The sequence below is a fragment of the Corvus kubaryi genome, unplaced genomic scaffold (genome assembly GCF_017639235.1).
Source record: "Corvus kubaryi isolate FWS band 111438036 unplaced genomic scaffold, C.kubaryi_AGA036_p1.0 137, whole genome shotgun sequence".
Lineage (NCBI taxonomy): Eukaryota > Metazoa > Chordata > Aves > Passeriformes > Corvidae > Corvus > Corvus kubaryi.
Window position 1 is genome coordinate 33617490 of NW_024580671.1, and position 19185 is coordinate 33636674.

General features: G+C 35.0%; 1 protein-coding gene across 9 annotated transcripts in view; it reads right to left on the minus strand.

The window, feature by feature from the left end:
• Window positions 1–19185, minus strand: part of CACNA2D1 (calcium voltage-gated channel auxiliary subunit alpha2delta 1) — a 365110-nt gene that overhangs the window by 73789 nt on the left and 272136 nt on the right. For all 9 annotated transcript variants that reach the window (XM_042018479.1, XM_042018478.1, XM_042018482.1 and 6 more), the window contains exons 11-12: window positions 7504–7662; window positions 2437–2541 (exon numbers count right to left, since the gene is read on the minus strand). In XM_042018479.1, the coding sequence (XP_041874413.1) occupies window positions 2437–2541; window positions 7504–7662 (264 nt within the window). The remainder of the gene's footprint in view (window positions 1–2436; window positions 2542–7503; window positions 7663–19185) is intronic.

Here is a 19185-nt window from a genome sequence, read left to right on the forward strand (position 1 = left end):
ATTATAAATTAACTGAAATAAAGACAACAGGAGCTACTCCCACATCTCTTTAAAAATATCATAATTTAGTATAAGAAATCAGCCTACTCTGCAATCTAAGAAAGTAACGAAATATTTGGGATTATGACTTAGCAAGATCAGAAGTGTATGTGTATTTTCCATGTTCGAATGTGTCTACCAACTATCTCTACTGATAATGAACTAACATTAAGTTACATACAAAGGCAACAACAAAAGAGCTCACGTCATCATTCTGGAATCAAGTGTAGCCTTACTAAGAAGAGCATTATCACAAGCATATTTTGTATAAATCTTATTTTTAAAAGTATTAGAATGCTATGAAAGATGTTAGGAGATTTCACTGTGACTCCTCAAAAAGAATTTTCTGGTCCAGTCTCATTAGAAGCTCTTCAACCATAAATTTCTCTTCAACACTACAAGGATTGTTACTGATTGAAAGTGATAAGGAGAAAGCAAATGGTTCTTCAAATTACACCTGCCTAAACTTGGTACTTCAATTTCAATGTCACTTTGGAGAAAATCAGTAAGGACTAATACCTAGCAACCTAGTACTTCATTAGACAAGTGACAAAATGTAAGTGTTTGCTAAGATTTGGACTTGTAGATGCATAGACCATAAAAGAGTGTAGAAAATGTGCCTTGCATTGCATCAGCACTGCATTAAATTATATATGATAATATACTGACACACAGTGACCATTATCACCATCATACATTTGCTGTATACAATAAAACCCCCAAACCCTCCTTCACTAGAGGGAACAAGAAAGTGATTGTGTATAGCATTTTATATATAACAGTATACATAAAACCACCCTGACCCTTGGCAGTGAAAATTTACATTAAATGATGCAGTAAAATAACCATTTAAAATTAGTAAGTCCTACATTTCATTTATTATACTTCAAAGAATAATCAACCATCAGGCATGATATGATTAAGACCATAAATCTCGGCCCCCGAAATCTGTTTTGTTATTTGGACTGAATATTTTACTACACTTTCCTCCTAACACAGCAAATTAAATGAAAAAAATTAATAAGGAATCAATCATACATCTTCCCCTTATGCATGTATTTTCTATAGCTGATGGCTGTTGTTGTAACATGATAAAAGCTACCACATCCAAATTTGAAGAGGAATCTCTGCATATATTTTCAGAGTATAGCCATGTGTGTCACACAAGGCTATGATTTCCATTGTCTCTTCTAATTGCCAGTTTAAAAAGTACTTTCAAGTCAGACAAAGGATTAACTAAACGCTGCCATATCATTCTATGTGAAACGCTACTGTAAAGCAGCCATAAAATGATTATTCAAGGTCAGTGACTGAACTGCTGGTATAGATACAAATTCAGCATTGCATTTCCAGTTCTACTTTTGAAAGGATTAATTCAAACATTGAGGATTTCCAACCAAATACTTCCACTGCTTTATATACGTCCATGGCAATTGTTAAAGTGCCTTCATGAGTCATGTTCTAACTTTTAGCTGCTTTTTTGAAAACAAAACAAGAAACAACTCACAAAACCCCACAGGTACAGGCACATCCCCAAGTACTAGAAAAAGTAAGATCTTAGTTGCAGTGTGAACCCAGCTCATATTCCATTTCTATTTAGAATGTGATTAATCTAGTAATAATAATAATAAATGATGGTTTGCACTGAAATTTAGTAGGAGACAACTCTAAAAGCTGTTATATTTCATGCACACGCTCATGCATTTTAAGTATGCAAAAGCCAGACCAGAAGTTTGATTAGATTCAAAGACTAAACCCAAAACTAGCACAGCTAATAATCCAATTTAATCTAAACAACAGAACTCATCCAGGGCTTCTCATGTCAAACCCATAATTCTGCTTGAACCACAGATCAAATTTCATCAACAGAAAGCCATCCCACTTCTTGCTAAGACACTCCAAGGTAAAATTAGCCTCACTGGGAAAAATGTGGGTTTGTTCCAGCCCAAATCTATTCAAATTCAGATTCTAACCTTGAGTCATCATTTTGCTTTTGCCTGGCAAACAATGAGAGCACATAGAAGATATTTGCAGTGAGGACATAGAGATACACACATGTATCATATCATTTAACTACCTATGTTTCTGCTGGGTAATTCAGGGATGACACTAATGCAAGAAAAATGTCAATAGAAAGTTGAGTTCTTTATGGCTTAGAGTATACTTCTGCATCACTTGAGACCAACAAGTCTCAAGGTGTAAAATATTAAATATATTTTATGATTTTTCAAATAAATATTATAGATTGAAAAAGCTTTAAGTGTCCTAAGGATCAATACTAATACATTTTTTTAAAAGCACTTTATACATGCACCAAATATGCTTTCACTTCCATATTTAAATGTTCCTCTTTATGTTGTTTCATTTTATACAGTACAATTTTCATATATCACTTACTTTTTTGTCTTCGTTATATTTGTGGAAAATTTCTTGTGCTCTTTCTTCACCACCATCCGTAAACAACATAATAATCTTATTGCAGTTAGCTCTGGAGACACTGTGCTGTAAGAGAAACAAAGAGAAGAGTTTTTATATTTCAGGCTATAAGGAATAACAACTGTTTTATTTGATGGCTTTTATAGCTACAGGCTTACTTCTTTAATGTGGTAATGTCAAAACTTAAACAATCTTTTAGAATTTCATTCAACACCCCCTTCTGAATGAAAAATAAAATAAAATAAAATAAAATAAAATAAAATAAAATAAATGCACTTTTCTGTTCCCTGAGACTTAAATATGAGTCATTTCAGATCTGGCCCAACAGAATGGAATAGGGATTTGGGGGTTCCTTTAACATCCACAAACTTGAGGAGAGCTTTTTTGCTCATATCCATCACATCAACCCCACAGTGTCCCTTGACAGATGTTCTGCATGAGACTTGCACAGTGAGGATCTCTAAACATTTTTACTCTTCTCTTTTCTCATTCTTACTTTTTTTCCTTATCCTTAGATTCCTTGTAGAAACTGGAGAAACAATGACCCTGTAACAAATTATTGAATATGCTTATTTGTTTTCTGTTGGACTCCTACTTACAAAAAGTTTCCAGCTCACTGACCAATTGAATAAAAACTCTGCTAATTTAGGCATTCTATGGGATATCCACCTTATAAGGTTTGAAATATTCTTGCATTTGCTATTTTTGTCATATTTGCTTAAAATGGACTTAATCTTCCAAGTCTTTAATTCTTTCATGTTGTTTCTTTTAATTAATAATACTCTGAAGTGAATAGCTAATCTTTAGAAAGGTATTTTAGAATTAGGTTTACATAATATACTGTAGCCAAGATATGGCCACCTAGATTATTAAGATCTCTCCATCACCTACTTTTCCAACTATATTGCATTTCAGAGTTGAAAAACAGAGCATGTTCCATTATTTCTGGAGAACAAGCCTGAAACAATTAAGAAGTCCCTCTGACTCCTAATGCATCAAAGTAATTAGTAAAGCCCCCGAGAAAAATGCAGTGTTTTTTGCAAAGGAATGAAAACATTGTTCCACAGCCAGATCAATAGAGGTGAGCATGAATTTTTGCTCCTCTTTCTTTATTCTCTAAAAGTTAAGAATGTAGTCTAAGCAAATTGCTCATTACTTTTGCAGCTGTTCCTTGCCCTTTGTGTTGAGTACAAATGGTCCTAGTCAGACACATCTTGGTACTTCTGAGTAGTTGGATGTGACAGAGTAAAACCCTTAGAGATCCAGTGACATAAATTCAACTTCTCCTTCTGCAAGCCTGAATTTTGCTGGATTAATTTACTCTAGAGTCAGGAAGATAAACAGGAGAGTTGTCCTTATAAAGTCCCCTGTTCCCCCTTGCTTTACTATTGGATGCTACAGAGTGACTGTCACCAGGCTGGTCAGGTGTCATGATCCCACTCCCCTCTGCCACTTTTCATTCTACTCATTGGTCTGACTCCTGTAATCAAGAGACTGAAACATCAAAGCCTCAAACATCACCCAATAATTCTCAGTATTGCAGCTCTGCAGTTCTACAATGTTCCCAGAAAACTAAAGTATAAAACCTTAATTAACAGGGTAAGAAATATTCCTCAAAGATTATTTATATTGAGAGTTCAATATTCAGTGAAGAATTACTCTCTTTCTTACTATTACTACTTTCAAATTTAAAAATTTGAAAAAAAAGGAAATCAAGCCCAAAGACTTCCTTACACGTAACAACATATAGACCCTGCCTGAAATCAATACATTCTCTCCAATCTCATCAGCACACTGTGTTTCAGTTGGACTTAAATAATTTATGACCATATTTCGCTTGTGAAATATAACTTAAAAGATACTGCTTTGGGCTGCAGCCTTCTCGATATTAAAAAAGTAATAAAAGTAGGGTTGGATACCTCATAAATAAAGAAATTCACCTACATTTACAGTGATTTAATATATAGACCAAAATAAGATCAGAGGAACAAGGAAGGGGACCAAAATTTGCTCATATTATGGAACTTTTCTAGTGATTTTGAAAGAAGCACTGCTACAGGCAATGTGAACTTGAGCTAGACTTTGCTTTCACTGACTGAAACAGGACTTTTCTAGTGGCTTATTTAGCATATGCATACATAGTATCAGAAAAAAGCAGTTTTCTCTTATCTCCTCGTACTTATAGCAGGGCATTTACTTACACTACATTGTTTAGACATTAAAGTCATGTCACAGAAAAAAAATCCGAGATTTTAGCCTCCAAACATTATTGGAAACCTGAACGTGAATAAGATCAAATCATATGATATTACTCCATCCCTGGAAGTGTTAAGGAAGTGTTAAGGATGGAGCTCTGAGCACCCTGGTCTGGTGACAGGTGCTCCTGTCCATGGCAGGGGTGTTGGAACCAGATCATCTTTAAGGTCCCTTCCAACTCAGGCCATTCTATCACTCTATTATTCTCCCACCAAAAAAAATTTGCATCTGGATGAATGAATTTAACACATTAGTCTCTTACAAGGGATCAAGGAAATTACAACACATCTTCTAGCCCCTCCCCCCTTTGGATTTACATGGAGAAATACTGGCTCAGAGAGTGAATATATAACAGATTGTGAGAGGATGATGCTGTAGTTTCATCATTTTTCTGAACAGTTTGCCTTAGCAGTCCAATGGGCCACAGCTGAATGGGAATGCGTTGTCTATACAGGAGCTTCCCCTGGATAAGAAACAGCTTCTTAGATTAAACCACAAAAGAATACCACTGGAAATGAGCTATGCATTAATTTTTAGCTCTCCTGTTTGATATAGGCCTTGTTTTTTTCTTTCAAACAGGCAAGCAAGATATGATCCATTTTATATTTATCTAAAATTGCTTTTGTTTTATACAAGTTTCATGTCTTTAAAATTAACTCTTTAAGTGGCAGGTTACAATTATACCTTGTGACATGACACTTTAGGAACGCATTTTTCACTATTTTTTCTTTGAGAAATCATAGATATTACAGTATGAGGGGAAGAAAACCCCTCCTCAACTGCTGCAGCTGAAATATGATTTTCAAAGAAATAGCAAGTTAATGTAACAATAAATAATGGGAAAATGCTGCATAAAAATATGAAATCCAGATTATTGCTAATAAATTGAATTAGTATGTTGAAAAACTTTCAGTGTCTATTTCCATTTAGCAACACATCAGACAGCACTTTTTTCATGGTACAAGAGAAACATTATTTTGGTATTCTGGAAAGTTGTTTGAAAAATTGTCATCCAGAAACAGTACCGACAAAATTATTTTGAAAATTTGAGCAATACTGCATTTATATAAACCTCAGGGCAATTGGACTATTTGAATTCATAAATATACAACTGGAAGCTATCCCAAGGCATATTTTTTATTATTTATTTAAGCCTGTATTATACCACCATATTATATTATCTTGTCACCAGAATCTTGGGCTAAACCCATCACCAGCTCTTTACTCTTCCTGCTAAATGGATTTGCCAATATTTGGAGAGGATAAGTATATATTCAGAACCTTGTGCAATCCACAATGTCCAGGCATAACTTCCAGTCTTGCAGAGATCATGTGAGGCTAATCACACTTCTGGCTCCAGCTACAAAAGAGATGGTCCCACTATGACACTGATATCCAGTTATTTTTTAAATAATACTTTAGTCTGACAAACAAGTCCATTTTGAGGCTTCCCCTGTGTTCAGATTTTCTTAACGGTTGCCTGGACATAAAGTATGTATCTGGTGTTGCACCAAATGTAATCCATAATTTTAAGCAAATATAAATGTTACGAGGAACATATTTGGCAAAATTTCTTTTCTTCCTGGTTCCCACTGCATGAGACATCAACAGATGCAGAAAAGCGGGAAATGCCATCCAGCCTGGTCCAAAAATGTCCAGCAGACTTCAATATATTGTTTGTGGTTTTACGTAACCATCAGCAGAGGACATCCCCTCATTTCCCCACCAACCCCCTCTGCTAATCTGAGCAATGGTCTACTGAGAAAATTCCCACAATAACAGTCCATTTTCTTCTCCTCCATCAAAATTTAACGAGCTCAGAATTTTCAACATCAGATATAGACTTAAACTGCATACACAATGTCAGGGAAGTGTCCTGAAGTTCAGAATCTGGCAGATTAGGAAAAAAAAAAAAAGTAAAAAAAAAAATTACAAAAACAGTAAGGATAAGAATACATTTCTTACTTGTTGAGCTATATCCTCACTTGCTACAAAGTGATAGGGCTTTATTTACACTAAGGTTTAAGATATAATATGCAGTCTTCATGAAGATAAGTATAACTATTTTTTAAACCACTACATGAACCATTTAAAATTTACTAATAAACCCCAAACATTTGTGGTAAATGGGAAACATTGCTATTCAAAAAGCTAGTGCCTGGGTGAAAATTAGAAAGCACAATGTATTTAAAACATGGAAACAATGCATTTAACTTTTGAGGAAATTATTCTTCTTATACACGAGAAAGAGAAAGGAATTAGAATACTCTCAGTGAGTGAATACTACTCTTGAGGCATCATCAGGTGCCTAGTATTCCTCTATTAACTAACTTATTTCCTCCCCTCTCTCTTGCTCAAACCGTGGTAAAGTATTTATAAGTTGTAATAAGTGTGAAATTGTAGGTTAGCTGAGCACTGCTAGGAGATGATGTGGTAAAATTGCAATAATAGCACAGTGATACAGATCTTTCCATTTTAAAATTAACTGCAAGTCAACCACTACCACAAGTGAATCACATGTTAAATGAAAAACCAGCTGAATGAATGAAGTAAAACAGTACAACTGATTTGAAACCAAATTAATTCCAAAGTCTTAACAATCTGCTGAGGAACCTGCAATGAAAAAAACATTGTTGGGATAAATTTACTTGCTGAATAAAGATTTGCACTTCTACCACTCAGTTACACAATGAAGGAGCAAGCAGTGGCCATCTGAACATTCAAGTTCTCCTTCTTCACCTGACAGCAGAGAGATCTTACTTAAATACTTACATTTAGCAGCTGTTCAAAAGCGTAGCTAAAGCCTTTTTTGTAATCCGTAATTCCTTTAGCAGAGATTTTATAGACAGCTTCTTTCAATTTCTTCTTGTTCCTCACATTAGCTTGGACAAGATGATTAAAGCAACTGACATTCTGAGCATTATTATTAAACTTCAAAATAAATAGAAATATTATTAAAGACAGTTAATTCTCTCTTCTGTGTACTGTAGCAGTAAATATTTATGTTTTCTGGATCTTCGTGAGATAAAGAATGTCAAACCTGGATTTCAATTTCCACTATGCTGAGAACATCCAGTAGTGACTGGAGATTTCAAAATGAGGTAATATTAAAAAAAACCAAAACAACAGGTATTTGGTGCTTCACTCTGTGGCAACCCCAAAAAAATCTACTATAGTGGAAAAATTCCCACAAATTTTGTTTCAAGTTTACATAAAGAAGTAAAACTCAGAAATGCAGAGTTGAGGAAATAAAAAAAAATAGATAAAGATATATTTTACTTTTTTTAATCACTGAAAAGTATTGGTTATCAGGTGACTTCCATATTCCATGAATTAGTTTGGTGGTTTACAGTGTAACTTGTACATCAGATTAAATTTGTAAATATACATTATGGAAAACACCCTTGGAAGCACATGAGAGTACATTTGCAAATATGAGAATACTGATGATAGCAATACAAATTTGTGTCTTGAGAACACATATTTCTGCTGTCTTACTCGCATATTCATAAAGTCTACTCCCTGAAAAATAATTTATATGATATTCTGACATTATCTAAAAATATACATAGAAAAAGTTTTAAGAGGAATACGTCTGAACAAGTGGAAATCAGTTGAAGATTGCTTTTAAATTCATTTCTGTATAAATATACATACACTCACATATACTAAAATACAGACCTCACAATTTACATTTCAACTGAAAGCAGATTATTATGCCTCTACCTGATTATGGATGTTCAGTGAAAGTAAATATAAATGTAATTTTATGTTGTCAACCTGGTACAAAGCCTTAAAATAACTTAAAAATCAAGCCTCATTGGCTTAAGTCTCACTACTGCTAACTAGTTCAGCAGTGCTCTATAGAATAAAAGGTAAATAAGGTCACAGATTTCAATAAATGCTCACCTACTTACATGTCTAAAATAAATCACCAAGTACCAGGTACAAAGTAAAGAGAGAGAACTGCTGTCAGCAGCAAATACCAACCTGTAACTGTAGAATACTTACAACAAAAAAAAACTTGAAAGGATGAAGGGATTAATAATATTAAACCATTTTCAATTAGGGGGTTACACTGTATATTATTTTAATGTATTCCATATTTCCCCCAAAAGAATATTTTTAGGACCAAAAAAACCCAGCATTTTTTGCTGCTTAAGCAAAACAGTGAAATGATCGCACAATTGTAACCAGTTCACTTTGATGCAGAACACTGACACACTCAGTGGTGCTTCCAATAAAAGTTTCTTACAGAAGTAACCAGTAAATCACTTAATGATTATTGGATACATAAACCATGTGGAAGTGAAAACAGTTATGGTGCTGCAGAATTATTTCAGTTTGCCTCAACCTAAATTTATAGCCATGATAGGAAAATTACAGACATAGAGTAATTTTATAAAGACAAGGTCTGAAAACCAATTCAAATTGCCAGCTGGGGTAAAAGTACAGAACTTGTACCTGGAAAGTAGAAGAAAAAACTACCTAGTAGGCACCTCTGCCCTACAAAAGCCAATTTCATCTGAAAAAAATAAAGTGAAATCACTTCTCTGCTTCACCAGTGATATTATATAGATATTATTTAATAACCTAATATAAATAAATCCTCAGTTCAATCCTATGGCCTGCGCATGGCTTGTCTTTGCTATGGCAAAGTGCAGTTTAGACATTCAAGTGAAAATTTAGTAATGAGAGCAAATTTCTCCCTGGAATTTCACTAACATTAAACTGCCAATTTAATCACTTGCTAGCAGTCCTGCAAATATATCAGGATAATTATTTCTAAGAAGGTCGGGTATCCAGCATATGGATTGGTAATTATGGCTATAAAAACGATTTATAAAAAATTTTCGGGAGTACTCGTTCAAATGGTGGAGGCAGCTGACAAGGAAACTGTGCCATACTACACTTGCACATTAAACTGTATTGCCCTGTACTCACATATGCTGTAAAGTGAACAGCAGGTCAAGCCAAAGCATCTGCATCTGTAGATTCACAAATGCTGATGTAAAATGAAGGAGAGAAAAGACACATTTGTAGAATGGAGTGTTACATCAACCAAAGTCTGCAAATGCTGTAATTTAATTAAGCAAATATATGAGCCAGCTGTTTGCAGAGACATCAGTCAACATTAATGCTAATGTCAGTCAGAAAAACAGGTGAGCAGAGTTTTTGATTAGATGAAGGAATCAGTAGATGGAACAACAATCCTCCAGAATGAACGTTTCCCTGTTTGCTAGGAGATGAAGGTAAAGTTCAAATGTGACTGATGAAAACGCTCAAAGGGGGAAAGAAAATTCAGGGGTACATTTAATTAATCTGCACTCCAGTAAAGTACTGAAGTAATGGAAGTATTTCAACTGTAAAAGCTTTCAGATCATCCTCAAAACTGACATTCCATATGTGACAAACACTGGAGCATTCAAAATTCAGAGTTAGCCAAACTGACACAGTTTTTAGTTATGCTCATCTGAAACACAACAGCAATAGTGGCACTATGATTTTTTACACTTTAAGATGTGTAAAAATGTACACATCTTAATTTACAAGCCAAAATAACTGCTTTAAGCCTTTACTGATTACCGGCCACAATGTCTGACCCTTAAATACCATAATAATGCTTATTTCAGTTCACAAGATTTCTTGAAAACCAATTAACAATACCCACAATCACTTAGCATTTAACTGAAGAAAGAACATGTATGCTTTCAAAAAACAGTTGCCATTTCAGAAAGTCCTTGTTCTTACAAAATCAAATCCTATCAATGGTGTAAAATTAAGGTAACTACCATCCATACTTTATTGAACAAAGTATTCAGTGTATCTATGTGATGTACGTCAGCTGGGTATTTATCAGCTTGGTATTCCCCCTAATTATTGCAATAAATATAAACATATGCATCAAAAGTGCTATTGGTAAAAAGGAAATAAAAGGCATGTTTTTATGATGCCGTGGGCTCAGTGGTTCACTTACAAAACAGTATATGACATTTGGAGGCAAACCATTCAATTGTTAAAATGTAAAGACACCCTATACAGTCTGTGACCACCAATGAGAACTTCTACTTTTTCAAGTATATGAAAAGCTTATTCCTTATCTAAGCTAAAATAAGAGGGGCTTCCAGCGAAACAGCTATAAATCACAGAAAACAGGATAACCTTGAGCTTTTTATTTTAAAGCATCATGAAGTATTAATATAATGAAATCTGTCTTGTAATTATACCTGCAAGGTATAGGACCTAGATGCAGTTTTCACTAGATTATTTCTCACTACCCCATTTATTTATATCCTTTTGCAGTTTCCACCTTTGGGATGTCCCAGAACAGTCCTCCATTCTGAGGAATTTAAGACCTCCTCTTCACAGGTTTGGGCAGGAATAATTAAGCCTTCTACTGGGGCACAAAAAGTGTCAAGAGAACTTGACCTCGTTGACCTCAGCCCACCAGTACAATCTTTGGCCATATATGGGGCAACTCAATAACCTGAAAGATAAGACAACCTATTCAACTTAACATGAAACTCCAAATGAAATGCTTTGAGTCTAATGCTGCTTGAACTTTGTCATTCTGGTGAAGGTCTGAAACAGAAATACTAATCTGACAGTCTTGTAAGGACTTTATCTTCCAATGCAGAAAAGGATCAGCTTGTGAAAACCAAGTGAAAAAAAATAGTGAAAAATTATACAGAACTCCAGCAAAAGATTTAAATGCTTGAGACCTTTCCCCTCCGTTGGGTAGTTCCACTGAGCTGTGTGCTCCTCCAGACACATGGACCCCTGCAATCCACAGTGCCCCAAGAGTTGAATTTATGGAAAATAGAAGGCTGTCATTCTGAAAACCTCTTCTAATTCCAGAATAGTTACTTATGCATTGCCAAAAGCTTCCTCTTTTCCACAATCTCAACCTGGAAATCCTTCTAATAAAACTACTAAAACTGCTACCTCAAGATGAGGTTTTTAGAGGATTCAAGGGAAGTGGAACAGAAATAATGATTTATTTCCTGTATCTCATCCCACTCTAAGCAGTTTGTGGATATGCAGATCAAAAAACAAATAAAAAGATCCTACAGACAGGTGTTTTCATTAAGAGGGCAATATAACGCAAAAGAAGGAGGGTGGAAAAACCCCCCCAGAGAAAACATCTGAAATGAAGAAAGAAAGTATCAGAATTCAGAATTGGGATTTACAAAGGCTGAAAAATGTTTGAGATGGTTAAGTTGAAAGATCAAAGCTATCAAGCAGCCTGGGAAAGAAACAGGAAACAAAATAGATTAGAAAAAACAAACCCAAACCAAACCATTTATAATATATTGTGTTTTTTTTTTTTTTTTTTCCTAAACTTCATTCTTTCTAATACATTACCTGCTTAGCAGATGAAAGCTGCCATGTCTATTGGGAACTGCTTTTATAATCTGCCTTTTGCAGATACCAGTCAACCTCTCCCCAGCTGACAAACTTTAGGAAGTTACATAGAGCATATAGCTCCCAGGGCCACCCACACTTAAACATCACAGTCATTTTCAAACATTGCTCAGAATCTTAGGCTCCTTCCGGAATAGCTCAGAACTTTTCTCATTTCATTGGTGAGAAAAGGGAAGCAACAGGAAATAAAAAAGTAAATCCAAGGTTAAGGCATGGCCACAAGCTCTAATCTTAATTCCCCACTACAAGAATATGCTTTTTCCCTTTCCTTTGTGCAAGCAATTCCAAATCCTCAAATTTGCCTTTTAATTTGATACTAGTTATTTTGTTTAAGCCATTTAAACCACATGGTCAAATAGGATGCAAATTTTTAAAGCATGAATTCTCATAAACATTTTATCACTTAAACTTCTTCAAAATGCACATACAGCTAATACCATTTATTCTGAAGACTACAGCACTGTGAGAGAAAAATACCTGATTTCACAGGCAATGTATGAATTGATGAATATTTCAAATTCTCTTCTGTATACCCATCTATCCCTCTCTATAATTCTAAATAGATCTCCATCTCCCAAGGAGATAAATAAAGGACACAAATAAAAGGGATATAAATCCCAAATCCAATGTCAATCATTCTGTTGGCAAGTGTAGGAGGTTATTTAAATACAAATAAAACATTTCAATTGATGCTGCTTCTTTTATGAAAGGCAACAGAGAATCCTGCTCATTGCACTGTCTTAGAATTCACATTTATGTAATGCTAGCAAAACAAGTAGGCTTTGAAAAGAGCAGCAAAAAAGAAATGCTTTGAAGGACTAAAGAGTAGTATCTTGGGGCATTAATTTATCAGAAAGTGCTAATTACTGTTTCTGACAGTCAAGTTTTTTTCTGCTGTGTCTTCATACAAATCTATATATTTATCTATGTAGATATAACTACAAATATGTACAGTTATTTGCTTAATTATTTGACATGATCAAGAAAGCAAGCTTTAGTCAACATTTATCAATGCTTTTCAGACAAAGCATTATTCCACTAAGGAAAGCCACAGTTCTCAAAAAACATAGAAATAACTTTACGTAAATCCTCATGAGAAGAAATAGAGGAAATCAAATCAATGCAAACTCTGTGATTCAGTTTGAAAAGAACTAAATCTTCTGTAAAGCATCTCATTACTGCAAAATGTAAAAAACAAACTCCGATAAATTGAGGACTTAAAAAAATCTTTCAAGCTTTATTCACTAGGTGGCACTAAAACAAAAAAGTTGAACTGGTCTTACAAATACCACAAAATGTGAAATTTTACATTTCTGATGGAGAACATTGGTGCTTTCTGTGAGTAGCATAAAATTCTCATTTCAATTAAACCAATAAAATATATTCATGTTCCAAATGATTGAAAAAACACAAATATTAAAATCTAAACTTCCTCCTTAAAGGAGAATTTCCACATCTTGAACAAAAAAGGTCCCAGCTCTAGGAGGATGAAAATTATGGAAAAACTGTAAAATTGTCTACTTTCTAAATGTCCTTCTGTGCCTCCAATATCTGTAGAAGTGATAACAAATATATCAAATATGTAGGACCAGGTCTTTGTAAAATTGCAGATTTTCCCAACCATCCTTACCTACTGTCTCCCTCTTCTCTCAGTTAGTTTACTGACATCTATTGATTCAACATATCATATTAAATCAGAATCTTCTGAAACTGCATTTCTAAGTTAAAAAATCAAAAACCTAGAAAATAACTCCCTTTCCGAAATTTCTGACATGACATGAGAACCTGACTTAAGCTGTATGTAAGTTGTGAATTTTTAAACATTCATAAATATTTATCCTTTATAGAAAATCATATAAACTTGAACCAGGCAGTAATTTCTATACTTAAACTTGTTATAGAGATAAAACTTACACATTTAAAATACCAAGACCCTAAAAGCTTAATAAATCAATGACACCATTACAGGAAAACTGAAAATTGAGGAAAATATAGTGAGTTTGCTGAAGACTTACTCAGATACTACTGCTGCTGACTTTCAGTCTGCTGAGGTTTGTTGCTATGCTACTTCTACCTTGTGGCTAAATCAGCTTGGTGACCCAGTTGTATCTATACATATTAAATGAGCAATAGTGAAATAGATCTGATTTCACCAGGCTTTCATTTTGTAGGTAATCCGGCTTTGTCATTTTCTTTTCCTTTTTTTTTTTTTTCCTGCTGCTTTAGGCTTGGTAATAGGATTTCAGGGTTAATCCCAAGAATAACTGAATCTTGAATAAGGCCAGTTAGAATCAGTATTTGAGCAGTGAGAAGACATTATAAATATTTATCAGAACCCATTTAGAGAATAGTATGAAGGCAATTTGCAATGTTTTATTCCCATGTAAATTCTAAGTACACAGAAAATCTGAGTCAGTTCAAGCAATAAAGGTTGGTAATTTGACATGCCAGAAAATAATATATGATATCAAAATTTACCATTCATATCTTCCTATAGAATAACTTCTTTCTCCTATTCTATGACTTATGTACAGAGAGTCTGCAGTACAATCCTACATATACACTGTAGAGAAAATATAAGAAACTTATTCTAGGACCTGCATTTCTTAAATTGTATTGCAAGTATCAATGAAACAAAATTAGGATTATATGCCAATTTGCACTATTGGCATTTCTTGAAATTTAAAATGTATCACATTTCACTGTGAAACATACATATGTCTATTATAGACCAGAGTTAGCAGAATTCAACAACAATAAAGCAGTTAGATCACTAAATAGCTGGTGAGGAAATATTGCAGAATAATAAAAGACAAATATTAGGAAAAAGACCAAATAATAGGCCGAAGTCTGCTCTCAGTTAGCTTTGTTAACCTGTATAACCAATATTATCAACTGCACATAGATCAATGAAAAGCTGCCACTAAGTACCACAGGATTAAAGTTCAGATCAGAAAATATGATGCTGCACTGCCAATCTCAGTTACAACCAGAACATCTGCATAGGCTGAAAGGTGAATTTTCTTAGCAAGGTGAAATTTATGGTCTTTTTATGCTGCTGAGGCTAAGTTAGCATGTATTATTTACTTAAAATCATGTGTTTCTGACTTCTACTAAAAAATTCAGTACTGTAAACTTCAACATCTCCCAGGGAAATCTGCCTGATGTTAACTGCAGCACAGCTGTAGTGCTGCAGCCCTGCAGCCTGCCCTGCATGGCACTGCTCCCCAGAAGCACTGGGGAAGAAAGATGTGACAGGAAGATACTTCCAAGAAAACTGTTTTGTAGACACTTTTTTGTTATCACTTGACAGGGAAAATCTTCATTCAGTCAAATTCAAGTTGTTTAAAACATGAAGCATCCTTGCCAAAAAAGATGAATCATAGAATATATCAAGTTGGAAGGGATCCATAAGGATCATCAAGTCTAACTCCCTGCTCCATGCAAAAACTACCCAAAACCCCCATGACTAAGAGCATTGTCTAGACATTCCTTGAACTCTCACAGGCTTGGAGTAATGATCAGTTCCCAGGGGAGCCTGTTCCAGTGCCACACCACCCTCTCAGTGAAGAGCTTTCCTAATGTCCACACTGAACTTCCCTGAAATTCCTCACATCTCCCCACTGCTCATCAAAGATAAAGTTTTAACTGTTACCTATAAATTCTCTAAATATGTGAGGTTGCTACTCAGGGTATCAAAATCAAGACAAACTTTTAGTTGGTGCAAGAAGTTGCAAGACAAACATACATTTCAGCATCAGCTCACATGGCAGAGGGACAGCAGGGGGCTACAGTATCACCTCTGTGTTCTCACATCTTGACTTCAATGTCCCTGTCCCCCTTTTAGGGCAGACCACTGTGCCTGGCTGGGCAGGTGCCTGGAGTTCCAGAGCAGTGAGGAGGTTGCAGCAGCGCAGTGCTGACATGGGAGATGCTTCTGCTAAGGCAGGGAAGTGAGAGACAGGAGGGAAAAGTGTGAGTCTTGAAAGTGTGAGACTTGAGAAGTCGATGAGTATTCCATTCATGCTTTGCCTAAGTTAGGAGGTCCTTTAGATTCACTCCGAACTAAGACACTGACACACATAATTATTACCTAACAATAGACATCTTTTATAGAAAGTATATTTTTAAAAGGGGGATCACATAAAAAATAGCCTCTGCCTTGTCTCAAAATTTATGGACAGCCTTCTTGCACTAACATGGTGAGTCATCTTTCTCCAGAAGAATTATCAAAGCCAGCCCTGCCCAGCCTCTTCTGGGCTGGTAAAAAACAATGGTTTATTGTTCAAGAAACCATTCTTCCACCACAAATTTTTAATTATATCATCACAACGCTGCCTAATAAAAGTCTCTTAGTTGGAAAGCTGATGCAGCAATTCGTTCTTGGTCCAGCATCTGACATGCCATAAAACATCCCAAGATCAATGATATGTCTGACAAAGCGGGGACCTCTTAAGTAAGATTTGTGCTTTGCTGAAAATTAAGATATTGGAAAGAAAAAATAGATTCATTAAGCAGTGGAACCATGAGGTAGAGCTATCAAATCATTTTATATACCACTACACTATGCATTTTAAATATAACTTTTTATAGACTACTTTTTAATAAACTACTCTTTTTAAATACTACTAATATACTAGAGAGCTCAGATTTATTTTGGAAATCAGAGACACCCATGCCATGTGTTGCTAGAAGTCTGACTCCCTGACATTTGACAGTTGTAAGAGGAGACAATAAAAATGTGTATTGATGCCCAAAGCAATCCCTCAAAGTGGGAATGGAGGTGACTTTTCTAGTCATCTGGAGATGTCAGCTATATTGTACAGTAATAAATGTACAGTTTCCAGCAACATTCCTGCTCCTGGCATCCTGATGAAGAATTTGAGCTTCTAATTTCCATTCCCTTTGGCTCTTCATGCACTCAAGCACTCTATTCCCCAGAATTAATGCTTTGTGACAGATCTAAAATGAAACAGATTTTGTTTTAAGATTTGCCCTATTCCTTCTCCAAATCTTTCTATGTCTTTTTTCTATCTTAGATACATTTTGAACATTTTCCTTCTACAGAAAGCTAAATTTACAGTTGATAACTGTAAAGTGCATTTCAGGTTTGCACAGTACTTAGTACGGAATATTTAAGGGAAGAACCCTTAAATAAGAGTAAGGAGAGGAATGGGTTTGGTTGGTTTGGAGATAAAAGGTTGTGTAAGATAGAAGTGCTGGTCCTAGAGGTCTCTAATAGTGAAACTGGTATGTGTGCTTGCATGACTGCTCTGCATTTGTTCGTGTTATCTGTGTGGATGGCCTGATTTATGTATATATATATATATGTGTGTGTGTGTGTGTGTTATGTATGTATGTGTATTTACACGTGCTCCATGTATATTGTGCCAATTGGGAAGACATTTGGTAGGCTCCACGGCACAGAGCTGCAGCAGCCTCAGCTCTCTTGAGGTGTTGAATCTAGCACGATATGATTTCCCCTAGAAGGTAAAATAATAATAAATAATAAATAAACAAATAAATTCCAGAGTTCAGATGGCTTGGTTATTAATTTATAATTCTAAAAGAAAAATAACTTAAGCTTCTAAAAGTTTGTCAAGTTTATTTGTAGCTATGTAAGGCTCAGTTTAAATGAGAAATTAAGAAAAAATTGTTGAAACATGTCCTTTCTTCCTAAATCCTGTAGAAATATATCAGGTATGGCGAGATGGTCTTTGAATAAAAACGTGATTATCTTCTGTGTGGGATCTGTCTGGCTGTCCTGTTACAAAGGCTCAGTTGCTTGTGCACAGTTCTGAGGCGAACATGGCAACTTGGCCTCTGGAGATGGCCCTGACCCAAGCTATAATTCTCAGAGAGCAAAGAATTGACCCTGCACTAACATCAACATAATTTTTATGTTATATTCCTTTTTACACACTGAGATAGTATTTTAAGCCAGATATTCCAGAAGAAACGTAAGCAAGTACCACAGGGAGTATTATCACTGGGACAGATAAGCAACACTTCATTTTCACCTCTCTGTCATAGACAATTCTGTATATGTCTGCTTTATGTAAGTATTTGCTGTTTGGTCTTAGTGTACAGAAAATACTGCAGGGCTGGTGGAAATGAAGTTAATAAGAAATTTTTGCTTACACTAAAGATAAGAGAAAGCTTAACTACCTAACACGTCTCTTGCTAGACAGACATGGGAAAACTGTTAAGTATACAGAGAAAAGACAACAGTAATTGGTATGTATTCCCTGTTCACAAAGATGAAATCTTTGCAATATTTTGAATATTTGTATCACACAAGAGTGATGAAGTACTTTCCAGTCCATTAATAACTAAGGTGGATGATGAACAACTATTTGGGACAAACATTTAAGTCTGCAGGATGAAACAAAAAGAAAAAGAAAAGCAACCCACCAGCAAACCAAAATCTTTACATATTTTTGATTTAAGGCTAAAAGGGGCAATAAGACACTCCAATCTGACCCCTTGCATACTGTCTCACCACCCACATATCACTGGTTGTTAAAATTCCTTTGGTTACTTCTGCAATAAATCATAACAATTACATTCAGTGGTAGATGTTTGCTTAAAGTGCATCTTCCAGAAAGGCATTAAATATGGATATGAAGACAACAAGAATTTTTCCTTGCAATTTTTAGAGGCATATTAAATAGTAATACACCATTCAAATCTATTTGGCTTCAACTGGTGCTTCTTGCAGTGTTTTTTACCTGACAGGTTTGAGAATCTATGGATACAAGAGTTTCCCCAGCAACAGCATTTCTCATCTGTGATGACATCAGTAATTAGACCAATTATTTTTGTGCCCCAGAACAACCAAAAAAAGGTTGAATTCTCTGAGTTTGTGAGTATGCTTCTCAGATGATGCACTCAGATGTGTGAGAAGATGCTTTCTAGACCCAAGCAATCACCTGTAAAACACTTTCAGTCCTCAGAGAAGACACCTACAGTATTGTTTGTAAAATCTGAGCCAATCCTTTTTGTGCTAAATTAGTGACATGTTCCACA